Raw genomic sequence first — 17,484 nt, 5'->3', positions numbered from 1 at the left:
CTGCTGCGACCAGGGCCCCTGAGGTGGGACATGATGGGGCTGGTGGGCGTGCCTCCCCCCTGCCACTGACCTACCAGGTGGCAGTCTTCTTCCTGTCTCTGGCAGGCAAAGTTTCTGTGCTCTTCCTGCATTGTGTTGGTTGTTTTGTTGCCCTGTCCTTTACCAGGGCTTGAGCTCCTTTGGTTGTTTGCTGCCCCGCCCTGAACAAGGACCTGGGCTTACTATTGGTTTTGCTGCCCTTCCCTGAGCTAAGGCCTGGGCTCTCATGTGAATGGGTTGTTGCCCTGCCCTGCACCAGGGCATGGGCTGTCTAAGACTGGTGTGTGCAGCCCCACCCTGAACCAGGGTTTGTGGCCCTCTCGAGACTAGGTGTTATGTTGCCCTGCACTGAGCTAGGGCCTGCGCACATTGAGATCCTGTGGGCGCTGCCCTGACCTAGGGCTAAGCCCAAACTTGGGTTGATTTCCCCAGGGCCTGCCTGAAGTAAGGCCGGTCCCCCAAACTGTCGCCTCTCACCCACCTGAGGCAAGGTGGGACTCAAGAACTATTGAGTTGGGGGTTATTGTGGTACCTGCGACAGTGGGGTGGAGTGGCTGTCCACTGATCTGGAAGGGGAGGAGCCCTTCTGGGAGCCCGAACCGGGTACACCCTGCCACATTTTTTTTTTTTAAAGTCTGTGCTCCTTGAACAAAGAAATATGCAAAACCGCAAGCCATGTAATTTACCAATGTAGCACGGATTACTCAAAGTTCATACAGGCAACTGTGCAGCCAACAGACCAAATTCAAGTGGGTCATATATGCCTTCTTACAGCTCCTTGGGTTATAAATTACACCCACTCATGGGCTGAGTGTGAGCAATCTGAAGAAGAATCTGAGTGAGTGAAAGGGAGTTTTATTTACTTTACTCATACGTCATATTTGTATATAGCCCAGTTACTGCTTTACTGTGCTGATACAAGGTCTACTCTGTGAATACTGCTTGCTTTTTTCCATTTAGTTTTGTATTACCATGCAACAGCTTCATGGTTCAAAGCCCTGAAGTTAGGTTAAAAAAAAAATCTAAAAGCACCAGGAGTCTCAATAGATGTTCCCTGATCCTTGGTGGTTTAACATCTTTCACTCAGGAGTGGACATACATTTAGTTCCCTGATACCAGTCTCATATTGATCAACATTTTTCTCTTAAGGAGGACACCAAAGAATTTCAACATTACTGTTCAAAAGTAACTAGAAACTCTAAAGCACATGAATGTGCAGACTAAATGACATTACATAAATCCACAGTGCTCATACACAAAAGTTTTAATTTTCAGGCAACTAAAAAAAAATATTTATAATAATTCACAAGCACTTAAACATTTGTCTCTTGGGTTCACAAGGAATTTGAGAAATGTTTGTCAAATACATATTTAAAGAGGCAGGAAGACAATCATGCGAATCCCATAACCTTCCAAGTGCCCTGCAGAACAGCAAACTAATCATAAGCTTAGAAACAGCACAGTTTGCTTCAGTGCATTACAAACATTTTTCTCTTTATTTTGTGCAGAAATCTTTTTTTCTTGCTTCCTATTCAACAGTCTCTGGAGATGACTTAGGTTTTTTCATTCAGTTCTCAATCTGAAATATTGTGCTCAAAATTCTCAGGGCCTTCCCCAGTAACGGTAATTACTATGCTATTTTCTCCTTTTTCCATACACTCCTTACAATCAGCTAATCCACAGGTTGTAAATCATTCCATGACTAACTGGAGATTCCCTGTGCATGTTTCAGAGATTTTTCTGGTTTAAAGTTACATACCTTAAACCAGATTATAAAAACAAACAAACCAAAAATAACTCACCCAGCCTCCCACCCACCCACCTACAAACCATCTGGCTGATCAGAAATCATGCCAGCTATTGATGTGTGTCTGTCAATGCTCTAAACATACATACCTTAGCCATTTTTACAAAGAGCTCCTACTCTGCACTCCTTTATTATGACAAAAATTAATTTACATCTGGCATTCTGCTTTTTTCAATTTCCTACACTTTGTTCCCACAATAAACAGAGTGTATAATTCAACGCCAACTTCAAATGCTTGGGTGCAGGAGCAGAATATCCAGTAAAGTAAACGCTGCTGCCACAAAGTGGCTCCTTAGAAGTGCAGGGCTTTACAGCTCCTAACAAGGCCACGCTAGATGGGATAGCAGCAGTGAATATTGTATTTAATAAGAAATATTGTTCAGATGAGCTGCTGCTTCTATTTCAAGAGATTAACAAGATCATGCATGTGACCGAGTTTTTAAAAATCAAAATTACTTGTACTGAACAGCTTTACTCATTTCTGTATTTGTGTGCACTGTATAGTGAGAGTACTCCTACTAGGACAAGGCTTATGGACAGATACTTATGCTCAGATTTTGCAGAGCACAGCAGTTAAGGGGCTGATCTCTTTAGAAAATCTGTCCACTTACATGGGTCCCTAACTAGAAAGAAAGGTTACTCTCCATAGTAACGGTGGTTCTTCGAGATGTGTCCCCGTGGGTGCTCCACATTAGGTGTCGGGCTTGCCCGGCGCTGCAGATTGGATCTTCCAAGCAGTTTCTGCCGGACCGCGCATGCGCTGGTGCGCGCCGCTCCCTTGCGCGCTCCTGGCCACGTGCGCAATCCGGTCCCCGCCAGTTCCTTGACCAACCGCCTCAGATACTCCTGCAAAACACTAAACAGAGATCCGAAGCGGGGAGGATGGGCAGGTAGTGGAGCACCCACGGGGACACATCTCGAAGAACCACCGTTACTACGGTGAGTAACCTTTCTTTCTTCTTCGAGTGTCCCCGTGGGTGCGCCACATTAGGTGACTACCCAGCAGTAACCCAAGATAGGAGGTGGGTAATCGGATTATGTGCAACTTGTCCCCGAGCGGACCTCTGTCGAGAGACGGGTATCCTCTTGGAATACCCTGTGAAGGGCGTAATGTTTGGCGAAGGTGTCATAGGATGACCAGGTCGCCGCTCTGCAAATGTCTTTTAGCGCAACGCCCTTGAAAAAGGCTGTTGATGCCGCCACCGCCCTAGTGGAATGAGCCCTGGGTGTGGCCAGTAAAGGACTCTTTTTGAGTTCATAGCACATTTTTATGCAGGATACGATGTGCTTCGAGATTCTCTGTGAAGAGAGACCTTCTCCTTTTGATTTGGGAGCGATAGAGACTAGGAGTCTATCCGTTTTCCGGAAGGACTGGGTCCTGTCTATATAGAAGGCTAGTGCCCTCCTCACATCCAGGAGATGTAGGCGCGCCTCTTTGTTAGAGTTATGAGGCTTTGGATAAAACGAGGGTAAAACGATAGGTTCGTTAATATGAAACTCAGAAGAAACTTTAGGAACAAAGGCTGGACGCAGCCGTATGGTTACCGCCTCCTTGGAAAAAACAGTGCAGGGTGGCGTTGCCATAACTGCCGCAAGCTCACTCACCCTGTGAGCTGACGTGATTGCGAGAAGAAAGGTCGTCTTTATCGTAAGGAGGCGGAGGGAAACTGTGGCCAAAGGCTCGAACGGTGGTCCCGTTATCGCATTAAGCACCAGGTCCAAGTTCCACGAAGGTGGAAGCGGTTTCCGAGGGGGGTATAGGTTTACCAACCCTTTGAGGAACCTGGTAACCATGGGATGGGCGAACACCGTGTGCCCTTCCTCTTCATGTCTGAACGCCGAAATGGCAGCAAGGTGGACCTTTAACGAGGATAGTGAGAGTCCTCCTCTCTTGAGGTCCAGTAAATACTCTAATATTACAGGTATAGGCACAAAAAGGGGGGCTAGCTGTTTGGTAGAACACCATGCCGTGAAGTGAGTCCATTTCTGCTTGTAGGTCTTCCTGGTGGAAGTCCTCCTGCTACTTTCTAGGACTTGTTGCACTTCCTCTGTACATGTGCTCTCTAGGGAGCTGAGCCATGGATTAACCACGCTTGTAGTCGCAGGCCTTGGGGGTGCAGATGCACTATGGACCCCTGGGCTTGCGTGAGCAGATCTGGCGCCACCGGAAGGGGCATCGGTGGATGGTCCGACATGCGCAGGAGTAGGGGGAACCATTGCTGTCGATCCCACGTTGGGACTATCAGGATCATTCGGGCTCCTTCCCTCCTGGCTTTCTGCAAGACTTTGTGGATGAGCACTGTGGGAGGGAAAGTGTAAAGCAGGGGGCCCCTCCAGGAGATCGCGAACGCGTCCCCCAGGGACCCCTGTCCCAGTCCTGCCCTGGAGCAGAATCGTGGGCACTTCTTGTTGTGTTGAGTAGCAAACAGGTCTATCTGGGGAAAACCCCATGCGTGAAAAATCGGTTGTAGCAGATCGGGACGGATCTGCCACTCGTGCGTGAGTGCGAATTGCCTGCTCAGCTGGTCTGCCTTCACATTGTGAGCGCCTGGTAAGTATGAGGCTTTCAAGGTTATATTGTTGGCGATGCACCAGTTCCACAACCAGACTGCTTCCGCACATAAGGCATGGGACCAAGCTCCTCCTTGCCGACTTATATAGAACATGGTGGAGGTATTGTCTGTACTGATCCCAACTACTTTGCCTCGTATATGGTTTTGAAAGTGTCTGCAGGCGTTGAACACTGCTCTGAGCTCCAGTATATTTATGTGCAGTGACTGCTCCATGGAGGACCACAGTCCTTGCGTCACCTCTTCGCCCATGTGTGCTCCCCACCCTATGAGGGAAGCATCTGTAGTAAGAAAAACCGATATTTGTGGTTGGTGGAAGGGTACCCCTGTTAGCAAGTTCTTGGGGTTTACCCACCATTGCAGGGATTTGCGCACCTCTGTTGTGGGTGACACCACCCTGTGAACGGTGTGTGCTGCCGGTTTGTATACGCTCGCCAGCCAGTGCTGCATGCTGTGCATGTGTAACCTGGTGTTCTGTACTACGAACGTCGCTGCTGCCATGTGGCCCAGCAGCTGTAAGCACATCAGAACCGGCACCGTAGGGCTGAAGGTGATGACTTGCACGAGGGAGCCGATGGCCCAAAAGCGTGTCTCTGGTAGATACACTCTCGCTGTAATAGAATTTATGCGTGCCCCTATGAACTCTATGTCCTGTGTGGGGTTTATCTTTGATTTTGCCAGATTGATAACCAGGCCGAGCGAAGAGAACGTGCCTGCTGTGACACGTATCATGCGTAGTACCTCCTCCTTCGAGGCCCCTTTGAGTAGGCAGTCGTCTAGATACGGGAATATAAATAGTGCAGGTAGGCTGACACCACTGCCAAGGTCTTGGTGAAGACTCTGGGGGCCGAGGAGAGACCAAACGGTAGGACCTTGTATTGAAAATGTTCTTTGCCTACCATGAACCGGAGGAATCGTTGGTGAGCTGGATGGATAGTTATGTGAAAATACGCGTCTTGTAAGTCGAGGGCTGCGAACCAATCTCCATCGTCTAGTGCCGTAAGGATGGAGGCGATTGTGATCATCCGAAAGCTTTGCTTGCGCACGTACCGGTTGAGGCCTCGAAGATCTAAGATGGGCCTCCAGACCCTGTCTTTTTCTCTGTGAGGAAGTACCTCGAGTAGAACCCTTTCCCTTGCAGTTGCTCCGGCACTCTTTCCACTGCCCCTAAGAGCATAAGATGGTCTACCTCCTGCTTGAGCCTCGCTACGTGGGAGGCCTCCTGGAGGTGGGGCCTGGGTGGAGGTCATGGCGGTGGGAGCGACTGGAAGGGGATGGCGTACCCCGTGGCTATGATCTCCAGCACCCATTTGTCTGTGGTGATCCTTTGCCACTGGTCATAGAATGGTCGGAGGCGATGGTGGAATAACCGCTTTGGATGACCTTGTGCGAGGGTAGGGATGGCACAGCCCTGGATCTGTGTGTCAAACTTGTGGCCTCTGGCCCTGCCCCAAGGACACACGGCTCTGTTGGGAACGTCGCCTGGGAGTTCTGTACTGCTGGTGCTGTTGATGTCGCCCTTGCTCGTAACCCCTGTGGTACTGGGGATGCTGTTGCTGGTACTGGTACCGTCTTTGTTGAGGGTAGTACTTTTTCTTTCTGTATGGAGGGGTGTAAATCTCCAGGGTCCTAAGTGTGGCTCTTGAATCTTTACTGGAATGAAAGACCGAGTCAGCTGATTCAGCAAACAGCTTCTGCGAGTCGAAGGGAAGATCGACGATCTTTTGCCCGCAGATCCCTCGGTATACCTGAAGTCTGGAGCCAGGACTCCCTTCGCATCACCACTGCTGTAGTTGTGGAGCGTGCTGCTGTGTCCGCAACATCCAGGGCGATCTGAACTCCCGTCCTCGAGGCCACGTAGCCTTCTTGCACGATGGCCTTGAGCACCGGTTTCTTGTCCTCTGGAAGCGAGTCCATGAGGGAGGTTAACCTACTGTAGTTGTCGAAATTATGGTTCGCTAGATGCGCTGCGTAATTTGCCATTCGCAACAGTAGAGTGGAGGAGGAGTAGACCTTTCTGCCGAACAGCTCTAGCTTCTTGGCATCGTTGTCTGTTCTCCCGTCTTGAATTGAGATGTCTTTGATCTTTGTTGCGACAACTTCACCACCAAGGAATTTGGTTGTGGGTGGCTGAACAGGAACTCCATGCCCTTCGCCGGCACGAAGTATTTCTTATCCGCTCTCTTGTGGACAGGCGGAATAGTCGCGGGGGTCTGCCATATCATAGTGGTGGACTCCAAGATTGCTTCGTCAAGTGGTATTGCTATTTTGGAGTAGGCCGGAGGTCTCAGATTTTTGAGGAGCTTATGGTGTTTCTCTTGCACCTCTGCTGTCTGGATGCCTTGCGTGAAGGCCACCCTTTTAAACAGCTCTTGAAACTGTTTGAGATCGTCCAGAGGATGGACGTCCCCCAGGGCCGTAGCCTCGTCCGGGGAGGAGAGCGAGGAACCACTAGGATACGCCTCTCTGGACCCTTCCGGTTCCTGTTGGTGATGGTACATCCGCTCGCTGGAAGCTTGCAAGGGAAAATCTCAGGGTTCCATAACCAGTTCCCCCTGAGATACTTGAGTCTCTGTCCTCGTTCGCAATTGCCCTCGGGGATACAGGACCGTCTGTGGGGATCTTTCCCTGGTAGACTGCCAGTGGTGTCTATGCCCTGCGTGATAGGGACGACCATGGCAGCATGGGCACTGTTCTTGGGAAGGTGACCTGGACCACTCCCTTGGTGCATACCCTCTGCGTCTGGTGGAGCGAGATCGTTGAGAGACCTGGGACACTGGAGAGAGCGATTTGTGATAGTACTCCAGCGGCTCAAACCCCAAGAAGGGTGAAGGTGGTCCCAGCCAGGGCGAGGCTGGTTGTAAAAATGGAGATGGGGGCTCCGGGTAGGCTAGGGGGGACCCTTGCCTTCTAGTTGGAGTCTGCAGCATGAGCGGAGGGCTGAGAGAAAGCAACTCTGCAGCCCTGTCTGGAGAGAGGCTGCGGTGCCTTGTTTTCTGTGCAGCCTTCCCCCTCCCTTGAGGGGGTGGCTCCGCCCCCTGACGTGCAGGGGATCTCGGCCCCATCCGCGCTGTGCTCGGCACGCTCGCGGGCGGTGCCGCACGGGCGGTGTCCTCCGGTGCCTGCAGGCTGCATGCCTGCGCGCTCTGCACCGCCGGTTCCCCGGGGGTCGGTGCCGCTGCCTGCGGTGCTGCCGGTACCGGCGCTTGTTTAGCTGCCGCCCTGCCTGCGGAGCGGGGCGGCTGCTTGATTATCGGAGGCTGAGCCGCCTCCACGTGGCTCTCCGTGCCGCTGCCAATCAGCTGTTGCTGCGGCTGGGGGCTATGCGCTCCTCCCGTCCCGCTCGCTGTTGCTGCCGGCAGGGATCGGGTTGGGGAGACTTTCCTCCGTTTTTGCGCTGATGGGGTGAGGGAGGCAGCTTTCCTTTTATGGGCCCCGGAGGGTCCCTCCTGCTGCGGCCGCTCCGGCACGTCTGGCTGGAGGGCCTTGTCGAATAGCAGCATTTTAAGCCGCATCTCCCTGTCCTTCCTTGCTCTGGCTGTTAATTTTGCACAGAAGAAGCATTTCTGCGTGACATGGGACTCCCCAAGGCACCTTATGCAGTGACTGTGCCCATCAGACACTGGCATTGCCTCTCGGCAAGACTCACATTTCTTGAATCCTGAAGAGGACATTGTTGGTGAGTCTTTTAGTTGTTAATGTGGTACTTAGCACCTTCTCTGTGCTGTTTTCCCCCTCTCGGATAGCCTGCCGTGGCAGGAGGGCTAATGGCCCTAGGCTCCTGGCCTCCGGTGCTCCGCTTGTTACTAGGACTGGACTGAATTCCGTCCTGCTTGTTGTTTCTTGTTTTTTTTTTTTTGAAAATAACTGGCTAACTTAACAATAGCCTGAGAACTTGAAAACTTTAGAGAAAACAGTTAAAACCATTGAATACGCTAACTTGGCTGTAGCCTAGTCGGATTCCGTCTGCAGCCGACGGCAGTTAAGAGGAACTGGCGGGGACCGGATCGCGCACGTGGCCAGGAGCGCGCAAGGGAGTGGCGCGCACCGGCGCATGCGCGGTCCAGCAGAAACTGCTTGGAAGATCCGATCTGCGGTGCTGGGCGAGCCCGACACCTAATGTGGAGCACCCACGGGGACACTCGAAGAAGAAAGCAGCATTTTTCTTAAAATCTGCTCCTTACTGCAAAACGGGGTGAAGGGTCTGGGAGAGGGAAGCCATCACCATTGCCCTCTCCTACTCTAAGGGAGTGTGTGGGTGAAAGGGAGGCTATATATTTATTTTGAATTTTTAAAGTTTAAAAAAAAACCCAAATCTCTGAATATGTTCATGCAAACTCCTTGATGAATAATTTTTAAACAGGAGAATGTAGAAGATAAAACCACATCTTGTGGGGAATTAGATTGAAACAGCAGGGACTGTTGCAAGTCACTTTACCACAGTTCCTAAGGTTGGAGATATTTATTCACATTGTAAGATGCTTTGAGATTTATGCACAAAGTGTTTTGTAACTATGTACTTGTAAAATATCAGTAATGTGCTTGGTGTTGCTTTAAAATGGTCTCTGAGCAAAAATGCTTACACATGGGTCTTATCTTACAAAGGCATACCCATCATTTAATTCATTGCTAGCTCCACTGATGTCATCATTAACAATATCAATTTTGAATAAAGCTAAATGAAAACATTGCAAAGAGAAGTGTAACTGTATCACTTGTCAATACTCTTCAGGATTAAAATAAGTTTACATAGATCTTCCAATCACAAACCTAGCCCCATGTCTGTGAATCTGTGATTTTTTTCTAAAGAAAAAAAATATATTGAGCAAATTTGTTTTTTTTTAAATCTTTTATTATAAACAATCCTGTAGTTTCCAAAATATTGCTACATGATAAAATTTTCCTAGCTGAACTGGTATCAGTTTAAAAATGCTTACATGTATCTTTTACAACAGTAAATCAGAACCAGTGTAAGGAAAATCTTAACATTTTTTAGGAATTTAGTCTATCACAAGACAAATACTTTACAGACATGAAACAGAATTAAAGGTACACATTTCATTATATATACATAAGCTGCTAATGAAACTCCTGACAGACATGAGAAATTTTATACGAACATAAATAGATTTTTAAAAGGATTTCTTTATAACATATATAACATTATTTTGGTTTCTACACCAAACAAGTTCTTTAAAACAGAAACAAAGACTTCATCTATGAGAAAAATTCCTGTATATTACTTAGGACATGGGCAGTTATGCATATAGGGATGCAAGAAGTGATAGTACATTTATTCATACAGTTTACACAGCACTCATACAATGATTCAACTTTTCACCTCCATGTGTACAAGTCCCCTTTGTGCATGGGATGCCATCTTTGCAATGCCATTGAAATCAGGCATATCCCTTAATAGGCTGTATCAGTTCCAGTGTTTGTATAAAAAGTAATGCAAGTTTCAAAAGACAGCACCACTTAGTTTTCAGAATCTACGATCCACCGAAACTGCGTGTAGTGGAGGTAGTGAAGCAAGTACACCGACCTCTTTTTATTCAAACAGTTCCCAATGTGAAAGGGTGATAGGACCCTTGAATTCTGCTCTTCCTATTCATAAAATGCAGCTGTTACAAATATAATTGCTTTTACTTAGACCCACTGCAAAGCTGCATGCTTTTGACCTTCAGCTTTTCTTAAGCCACAGCAAGTGGGGTTTTTTTCCCCTGGGAGGAGTTTGGCTTTTAGATGATCTAACTTAAGCCATTTTTCAAACTGAGGGCTAAATTCAGCAGTTAAATTTGATCCATGAATGTTTTCTTTAATGCAGAATCTGGGGGAGCATAGGGCAAGGCAATACGAAGATAGGGAGAAGCAGTGATCAGATCTTAGGGAGGCAATGTCTTTTGCAGGATTCAGTAAGGGTTCCACTTTGCTTCAGGCACTATAGTGTGGAAGAAAAAGCCTTGGTTTGGCTGTTCAGTTTTGTTTTAACCATATAAATGTCCTTTATTCCATTAAAAACCAACAGCTGGAAGGCATTTAGACCAGCTAGACAGTGAGGTGCAGGTAGTGCCTTTTAAGACCTGCCACAGTGTTTAGACAAATGCCACTAGCAAATTCCACCCAAATGTCACTATTCAAATTGGATTACACACATCCATATTCATACCAGACAGTCTGCTGGTCCCCCTGGGGATCTGGAGATCCAGGAGTGCTCTTGGAGCAGCCCCCTCTGTTGGATTCCTCTATTCCCCCTGCACCACCATGGTCTTCTACTGGCCGACTCCGGCATTTAATATCGAGGGCATCACTTGGACTTTGCCCTGGGGTAATACTGCCCTCAGTTTTACTAGAGGCAGCTCTGACAGGAGTCACAGTAGCCACTTCCCCAGAACGTGGGGCTGGCTTAGATTTGACTTTTGCCAGTGTATATTGAGTGGGTGAATAGAGTTGCCCAAGCACTGCACTCACTCGCTCCTGCATGTTGTTGGCAGAAGCAGAGGCAGAAGACAGATGGAAAGAAAGAGGCCTCTCCTCCTTTGAAGGTGCCAGAGAAAGACGTCGTGCATCAAGCTGCCGACAGCGGGAATCGACACCTTGCAAGGCTCCTGATGCTTTTGCGGACTGTGGCCTGTCTCGTATAGTAGAGTGAGAGCCTGAGGGCATGGAGAGCCGGAAAGTCTGACTGCCAGGATCTTTGCTCCCACGAACACCTGCACCCAGCTTCTGAGGGCTCTCCTGCCTGTACATCTCTGGGCCCGTGGCTCTCAGGAGGTCTGCAGAAGCCAGACTAAATGCTCTGCTTAGCGAGGCAGTCCTCTGGCTCATCATACTGGTCTGCTGCGATTGTGCTGTCTGCCTCACCCCACTGAGCGCCTGATGTGGTACTGTAGGAGGAAGTTTAAGAGATCCTGTGGAGTTTGCCAGTGACTCAGATTCAGCTGGTCTAAGGTTAGGTTTGACACAATGTCCAGGTTTAGCCACTCTCTCCTCTTCACTGGCGATGGGCATCTTTACAGTTGGTGACACATAGCTGGTAGGCATCTTAGCTGTCTCCTTTCCACCCGTCGGACCAAGCTGGTTCCCAATAGGAGACGGCTCATTTGCTTTTTTAAAATAATCACTCAACAAGTCATCTCTGCTACCGGAAGTGTCCTAGCAGGAGAAAATGCACACAGGGTATGTTAATGACAACACTGTTATAAAGAAAGTGTGTTTGGTGAGCAATTTTCCCTTCAAGGGTGTCACAACATAATCCCAACACAAAGTATATGTATGAGAGACAGCACTTGGCACTATATACAACAGACTTCACCTTCAAAGTTCTTTATGCATGAACTGGTGTGTCAACATTAACTTCTGAAGGACCCACAACATCCTACACAAAACTGCTGGTTTCTAGGGTGACCGTATCTCCCTGTCCCAAATACAGGACACGGAAATGTGGTGGGGGGAGGGGTGGCTGCTCCTGGCTCCACAACGCCCCGGGGAGCTGGGAAGGAGGCAGCAACTACCGGCTCTCCTGGGAGCCCCTAGGAAGTGGCAGCCACCAGGTTCCCTGGGGAAGTAACAGCCGCCAGCACTTCCCAGGAGCCCCGGGGAAGCGGCAGCCACCGGGAACCCCAGGGAAGTGGCAGCTGCAGGCATTCCCAGTCCCTGAGCCCTGAGGAAGTGGCAGCCGCTGGGGCTCCCCAGGAGTCTCTGGGAAGCAGCAGCCACTGGGAGCCCTGAGGAAGTGGCAGCCACAAGGCCACAGCACCAGCCCACACTCCCCTGCTTTCCCGAGGCTCAGGGAAGGGACAGCTGGTGTCGGAAAAGGCCAGTGCAGGGAGGGCTCAAATATGGGACAATTAGTCCCATGTAAAAAATAAGTAGGGATGCCTTTTTGGTGTCCCAAGTTCAGGACTGTGCTGCCTAATATGGGACAGATGGTCACCCTCTTTATTTCATACCTATAGCTGAGAGTTCTGGTGGAAAGGGGACAGAGCATCTTAATTTAGAACAGTGAGTCACATGATAATCAGAATTAGATTTTGACGGCCTTATTTGCCAGCTTAATCGTCACCAGTTACAGCAACTCTCATATGGATAGTAACCTGGGCTGCAGCTCTTTTGCTTCATTTAGTGTTGGACAATTTAGAGCACATCTGTGCTCTATTTCTGGTATGTCCACAGTTCTAGAACATCAATCTCTAGAATGTAGATTCTTATGGACAAACCTTTTTCCAGTATCAGCAAAACAGGTGAATACTCTAAGGCTATGTCTACACAAGAGGGGTTTTCTGAGCTTTTGTTGAAAAAGCCTAAAGCGTGTCTACACACAAAACACGCTTTGTCAACAAAACCTCGCATTTCCATCAGTGGTATTATACCTCTCCCCATGGAGTCATAACGCCTCTGACTGTATTCCGTCAACAAAACAGCTGTGTAGATGTTCCAGGGCCCCTTTTGTCGACAGAGGGGCCCTTCCCACCACAAGCACCGCTGTATCGTCTGTGCCTCTGGCCGCGTTTAAAGGGACAGGCAGCCCTGGAAACCCTGTGCAGGAGACTGGAGGTATAGTCCCAGGCTTCCAGCACATGGCTATCACACGCTCTGGCAGCCACTCCCTGCACCATTAAAAAATGTCCCAGGCTGCACAAGACCCCCCAGAACTCTGGAGAGGGCCCCAAGGATGCACCCTGGAGCAGCAGGAAGGGGGCCCCATTCTGGTCTGGTCCTGAGCTCTGGGACTTGTTTGCCCTCTGGGCCAATGAGCTGGTCCTGTTGTACCTGAGCACAAAGTGCCACAAGGCCCCGAGTCAAGCCTGTATCACTGGAGTCCTGGCGGACTGCAGCCACCCCACCTGCACCCTTGAGCAGGTGCAGGCGAAGTGAAAGAGCTCCACCAGGGCTATGTGTGGGCTTAGGATGCCTGGTAGAGATTAAGGTCAGAAATGGCCACCTGCCCCTATTTCAAGGAGCTAGATCATGTGCTCGGGGGCAAGAATGGTGCACCCAGCAGTGCCACGGTGGACACTGGGGAGGAGGCTCCTCCCTGACGGACACAGTGCCCCCAGACCCGAGAACTCTGGCGGAGGCCCAGGACTCATCCTCCAGCTAGAAGTGGGACAGCCACATGGGTGACGGACTAACCCCAGGCACCCCACTGGGGACTGTGACCCTTGGCTTGTGGGCACAGCCACAGGCAGCACCTGCTCCCGTGCACAGTACTATAAGCTGCACACATTTAAGAGGGGTCCCATGGCAGGGGCCAGCTTGCCCACCACCCCCACCCGGCCTGCTAGCTCATCAGCCTGAGGGGGCGGGGGCAGGCCTGTGGTCAGGCTGGTCCCCATGATACCACAGGTTCCCCATGCAGAGGGCATGGACATGCACACCCAGGACAGCTCCATCTCACAACCCAGGGGCGGGGGCTGCTGCTCATGGGTGGCAGGGGACAGGGCCTCAGGGTGCGTGTGGTGGAAAGGACTCATTCTCTCCCCCTCCAGCTGCACTGTCCAAGGGCCAGTCCAGTCCCCCTGCACTGCCTGACAGCCTCAAGGGGGAACTAGAACTGGAGGAACCCACAGCAACACCCCCAAGGGACAGCATCCCACCACCAGCAGGGCACGTCCATGGCCGGTGGGGATGTTGCTACCTGGAGGGTGACACTCTCCAGGCTTGCAAGGCTGCCTTCTGTCAGCAAAATGACATAGTGGAGCAGTGGCTGTGGTGGGAAGAGGAGTGCTGGCAGAAGTGGGTGCAGGCCTCCGACCAATGACTGGCTTGAGTCAACTGCCTGCTGGACCTGGTGGAGGCCTAGCTGGCCCAAACTGGTGCACCTGCAGCCCCTGCCACTCCTCTTCCTGCTGCAGCTGGTGCTTCCCCATCCTGGGTCCTCCTTACCCCATGCCCTGCAATGGACATGGCTGGCACCCCACTCCCGCCACCGAACCTGACCCCACAGCAGCCCCCACAACTCCCCTACCTCCCCATAATCCCAGTCCCAACACAGCCCTGAGGGGGACCCTGAGGCAGAAGGGGATCTCATGGCCAATGTGGCTCATAGCCCTCTACCCCCTCTGTGAATTAAGGCCCAGTTGAGTGGTCCCCACATCCCAAACCCCACCCCTCCACTGTACAAAGTCAGGCATGTTGACACTGGTAAACAGTTGTTTGACACAGGTTTACTTTTTCCACAAGTTCTATGTGCGTTAGGAAACATTTATTTTGAAGCACCACCCCCCACATCCCTTCTTGTTGGGGGGGGTGTTGAAGAGAGGGGAGGTGGTGGGGGGGGAGGGTTAGGGCTGTGGGTCGGGGGCACCCCCAGGTGTGCCCTGGGAAGGGTCATTGGGGGTCATGGGCAATGCTCTCCCACAGGGCCTCATGGATGAGCACGCTGTCTGCATGTGCTTGCAGGTTGGGGCCCCCACCAGCCTCCACCCACCCCGGAAGAAGTCTTCCTCCATCTCCTTCGTCCACCAGCTTGTGGAGGGCGCAACAGGCAGCCACAACATCGAGGACATTCTGCTGCCCCACATCCAGCCAGTTTAGGAGACACTGGAACCTCCCTTTCAAGTGCACAAATGGGCACGCCACTGTGTTCCTTGTTTAGGTGAGGTGGGCACTGAATAGGTCCTGTGAGGGGTCCTAGTGCCCAGTGTAAGGCCTCATGAGCCATGGCAGGAGCAGGTAGGCTGCATCCCCCACCATGTACAAAGGCATCTGTGTCCCCCTATGGCCAGCTCCAAGTGGGGGACACAGGTGCCCACCTTCATCCTCCAGAAAGGGCTGTAGTTCCAAAAGACCATGGCATCATATGTCTGGCCTGACCACCTGACATAGATGTCCAGGAATTGTCCTCAGTGGTCCACCAGGGTCTGCATGACCACAGAATGGCAGCACTTCCTTTTGAGGTAGTGTGCAGTGCTGCGTTCTGGGGCCTGGATGGGGATGTGAGCCCCTTCCAGCACCCCGAAAAACTGGAGAACCCAAAGGCACTGAAGCCGGCTCCAAGGGCATCCATGTCGCTGATGTGGATGAGCCTCCACAGCAAGATCATGTTGATGTCACATACCACCTGCGAAGGGAGGAGACCAGATATGCCCATGAGAGATCAGTTGGGGGTGGAGGGAAGTGCATCTTGGCCCCAGTGAGCTCCACAGCCTCCTCCCACTCCCCTTTGCCCACTCTCCCTTCTCCCCTTTCACTTCCCTCTCCCCCTCCATGCACGCTGTGCGGCCTGAGGGCGCCTTACCTTCCTAAATAGGTCCCCTACAGTGGACCTTCCAATGCTGAATTGGTGGCTCATGGACCAGTAGCTGTTGGGAGAGGCCACCTTCCACAGGGCGAGGGTGGGCTGCATGTTGGGCTCCTGTCATCAGGGGGCAGGGGTGAGCCAGATGCACAGCTCAAGGAAGGCTACCTTCCTCATTTGGAAGTTCTGTGCCCACTGTTGATTTTCCCATTGCCTCATGACCAACTGGTCCCACCAATCAGAGCTGGTGAGGTACCGTCAGACCCACCTGGTCACCCGAGGGCAGGCAGGAGACCAGGGCATCACAGGCATGCTCCATGGGTTGCCTCTCTGATTCGTCCCCCCAGATGCGGTGGAACAGACTGATCAGTAGAAGAGACAGGGACAACAGCAGATGGCCCTTGGTCTAGGGTGAGCCTGGAGGCTGCTCTAACATGGTAGCAGTCTGGCAAGAACAGGTTCTCACTCCAATGGCGATGGAGCCCTGCAATGGCTTTGTTGTTCTTCCAGGAGATATGCAAGCCTTGGCATGGGCAGGGAGTAGGGCCCTTTAAGGACATGGGCCAGTGGTCCCCGAAGGGCTTGCCCTCCATGCGAGCTCTGCTTCCAGGTTTATGGGGCTGGTTCTGTTGACAGAGCAGCCAGAGCATGTGCACGCTCTCTACTGACAGACCAGATCAGAAAATTGATCCACTTTTATGTGTAGATGCAATCTGTTGAAAGGAATTTTACCAGAAAATCTCTTCTGACAGTGACTTCTCTCTTTAGAGGCTTCTCATGTAGACATAACCTAAATGAAGATGTGCTAGCAGCCTACTAGAGGGCAATTTCATTGTTGTTTTTAGGGGGATGGGGCCAAAGCCAACGTACTGCATGTGTTAAATGCGGTATGTAAAAAAGATGAATGATTGCTTATCCAGAAATTAATGTACAATATTCTGAAGGTGAATAATTAACTCGGCCATAAAAGAACATGTACAATAAATGCTCAGTGGTGGGGGGCTCACGTAAAATATATAGATAATGCTATCAACTGCTGTCGAGGTATTAGTATAAAGCATGCAGTGAATAATTAATGGACATGTAAGTTATAAAGGGAACGTGCTGAAACAACCTGACACATTTCACATCTTTGCTCGTCTCTGGGCTAGCACATCATGGTTTCATATATCTTTTCATTTCATTACAGCTTACAGAGAAGGTTACTTCAATAGCAAAACCCACTTTATTCCTAGTAAATAGTAACAGCTGTAAAAGAGCAGCTCATGATAACTCCTTAGTGCATCAGAAGCATTCCAGATTCAATCAAATGCCAAGAGTGTAGGTTATTATTTATGTTAGTCTAAATATTTGTTGTGCACATTAAATGAGAGGGCTGCCATATTGTGTTATTACTATCACCCCAAACAACAGGTGCTCATGCTCAACACTAGAAATACTTTAGGAACAGTTAATATGAAAAATTTGACTTCTTTAGATTTAAACTAAAGTAGTGATGAAATGCTTAAAAAAAAGCTTCCATCAGCATTAACGTGCTTGCAGACTGAAGCGAGGAGTTAACTGCACAGTGATAAAGATGGATATCCAGGGCATACACAGTGAAGTTGCTCTCTTATTCCCCCTGCCTGTTTTGTGCCTCACACTGTCTTGACACGAATGACTGACGACCAGTTCGACTAAATGTGAAGATTCTTGACGAAGGGAATGAGATGGGAAATGGCAAGAGGGATACAGTGCATCAGGCTCTAACAGAAATTGGTGCAACGAGATAATTTCAGTCTCATTCAAGCTGCATAGCCACTGAAAAGGAACAGGATGACAGACAG

General features: G+C 50.3%; 1 protein-coding gene across 1 annotated transcript in view; it reads right to left on the bottom strand.

Moving 5' to 3' along the window:
- Positions 1-9,296: 9,296 nt before the first annotated feature.
- The window catches only part of CCDC88C (coiled-coil domain containing 88C), a 174,531-nt gene continuing 166,343 nt past the window's right edge, over positions 9,297-17,484 (bottom strand). Inside the window, exon 29 of the mRNA XM_074996630.1 lies at positions 9,297-11,571. Coding sequence (XP_074852731.1) covers positions 10,564-11,571 — 1,008 coding nt within the window. The 3' untranslated portion in view covers positions 9,297-10,563. The remainder of the gene's footprint in view (positions 11,572-17,484) is intronic.

Source organism: Carettochelys insculpta, chromosome 6, assembly GCF_033958435.1.
Source record: "Carettochelys insculpta isolate YL-2023 chromosome 6, ASM3395843v1, whole genome shotgun sequence".
NCBI lineage: Eukaryota > Metazoa > Chordata > Testudines > Carettochelyidae > Carettochelys > Carettochelys insculpta.
This window is presented reverse-complemented; position numbering and strand designations above follow the sequence as displayed.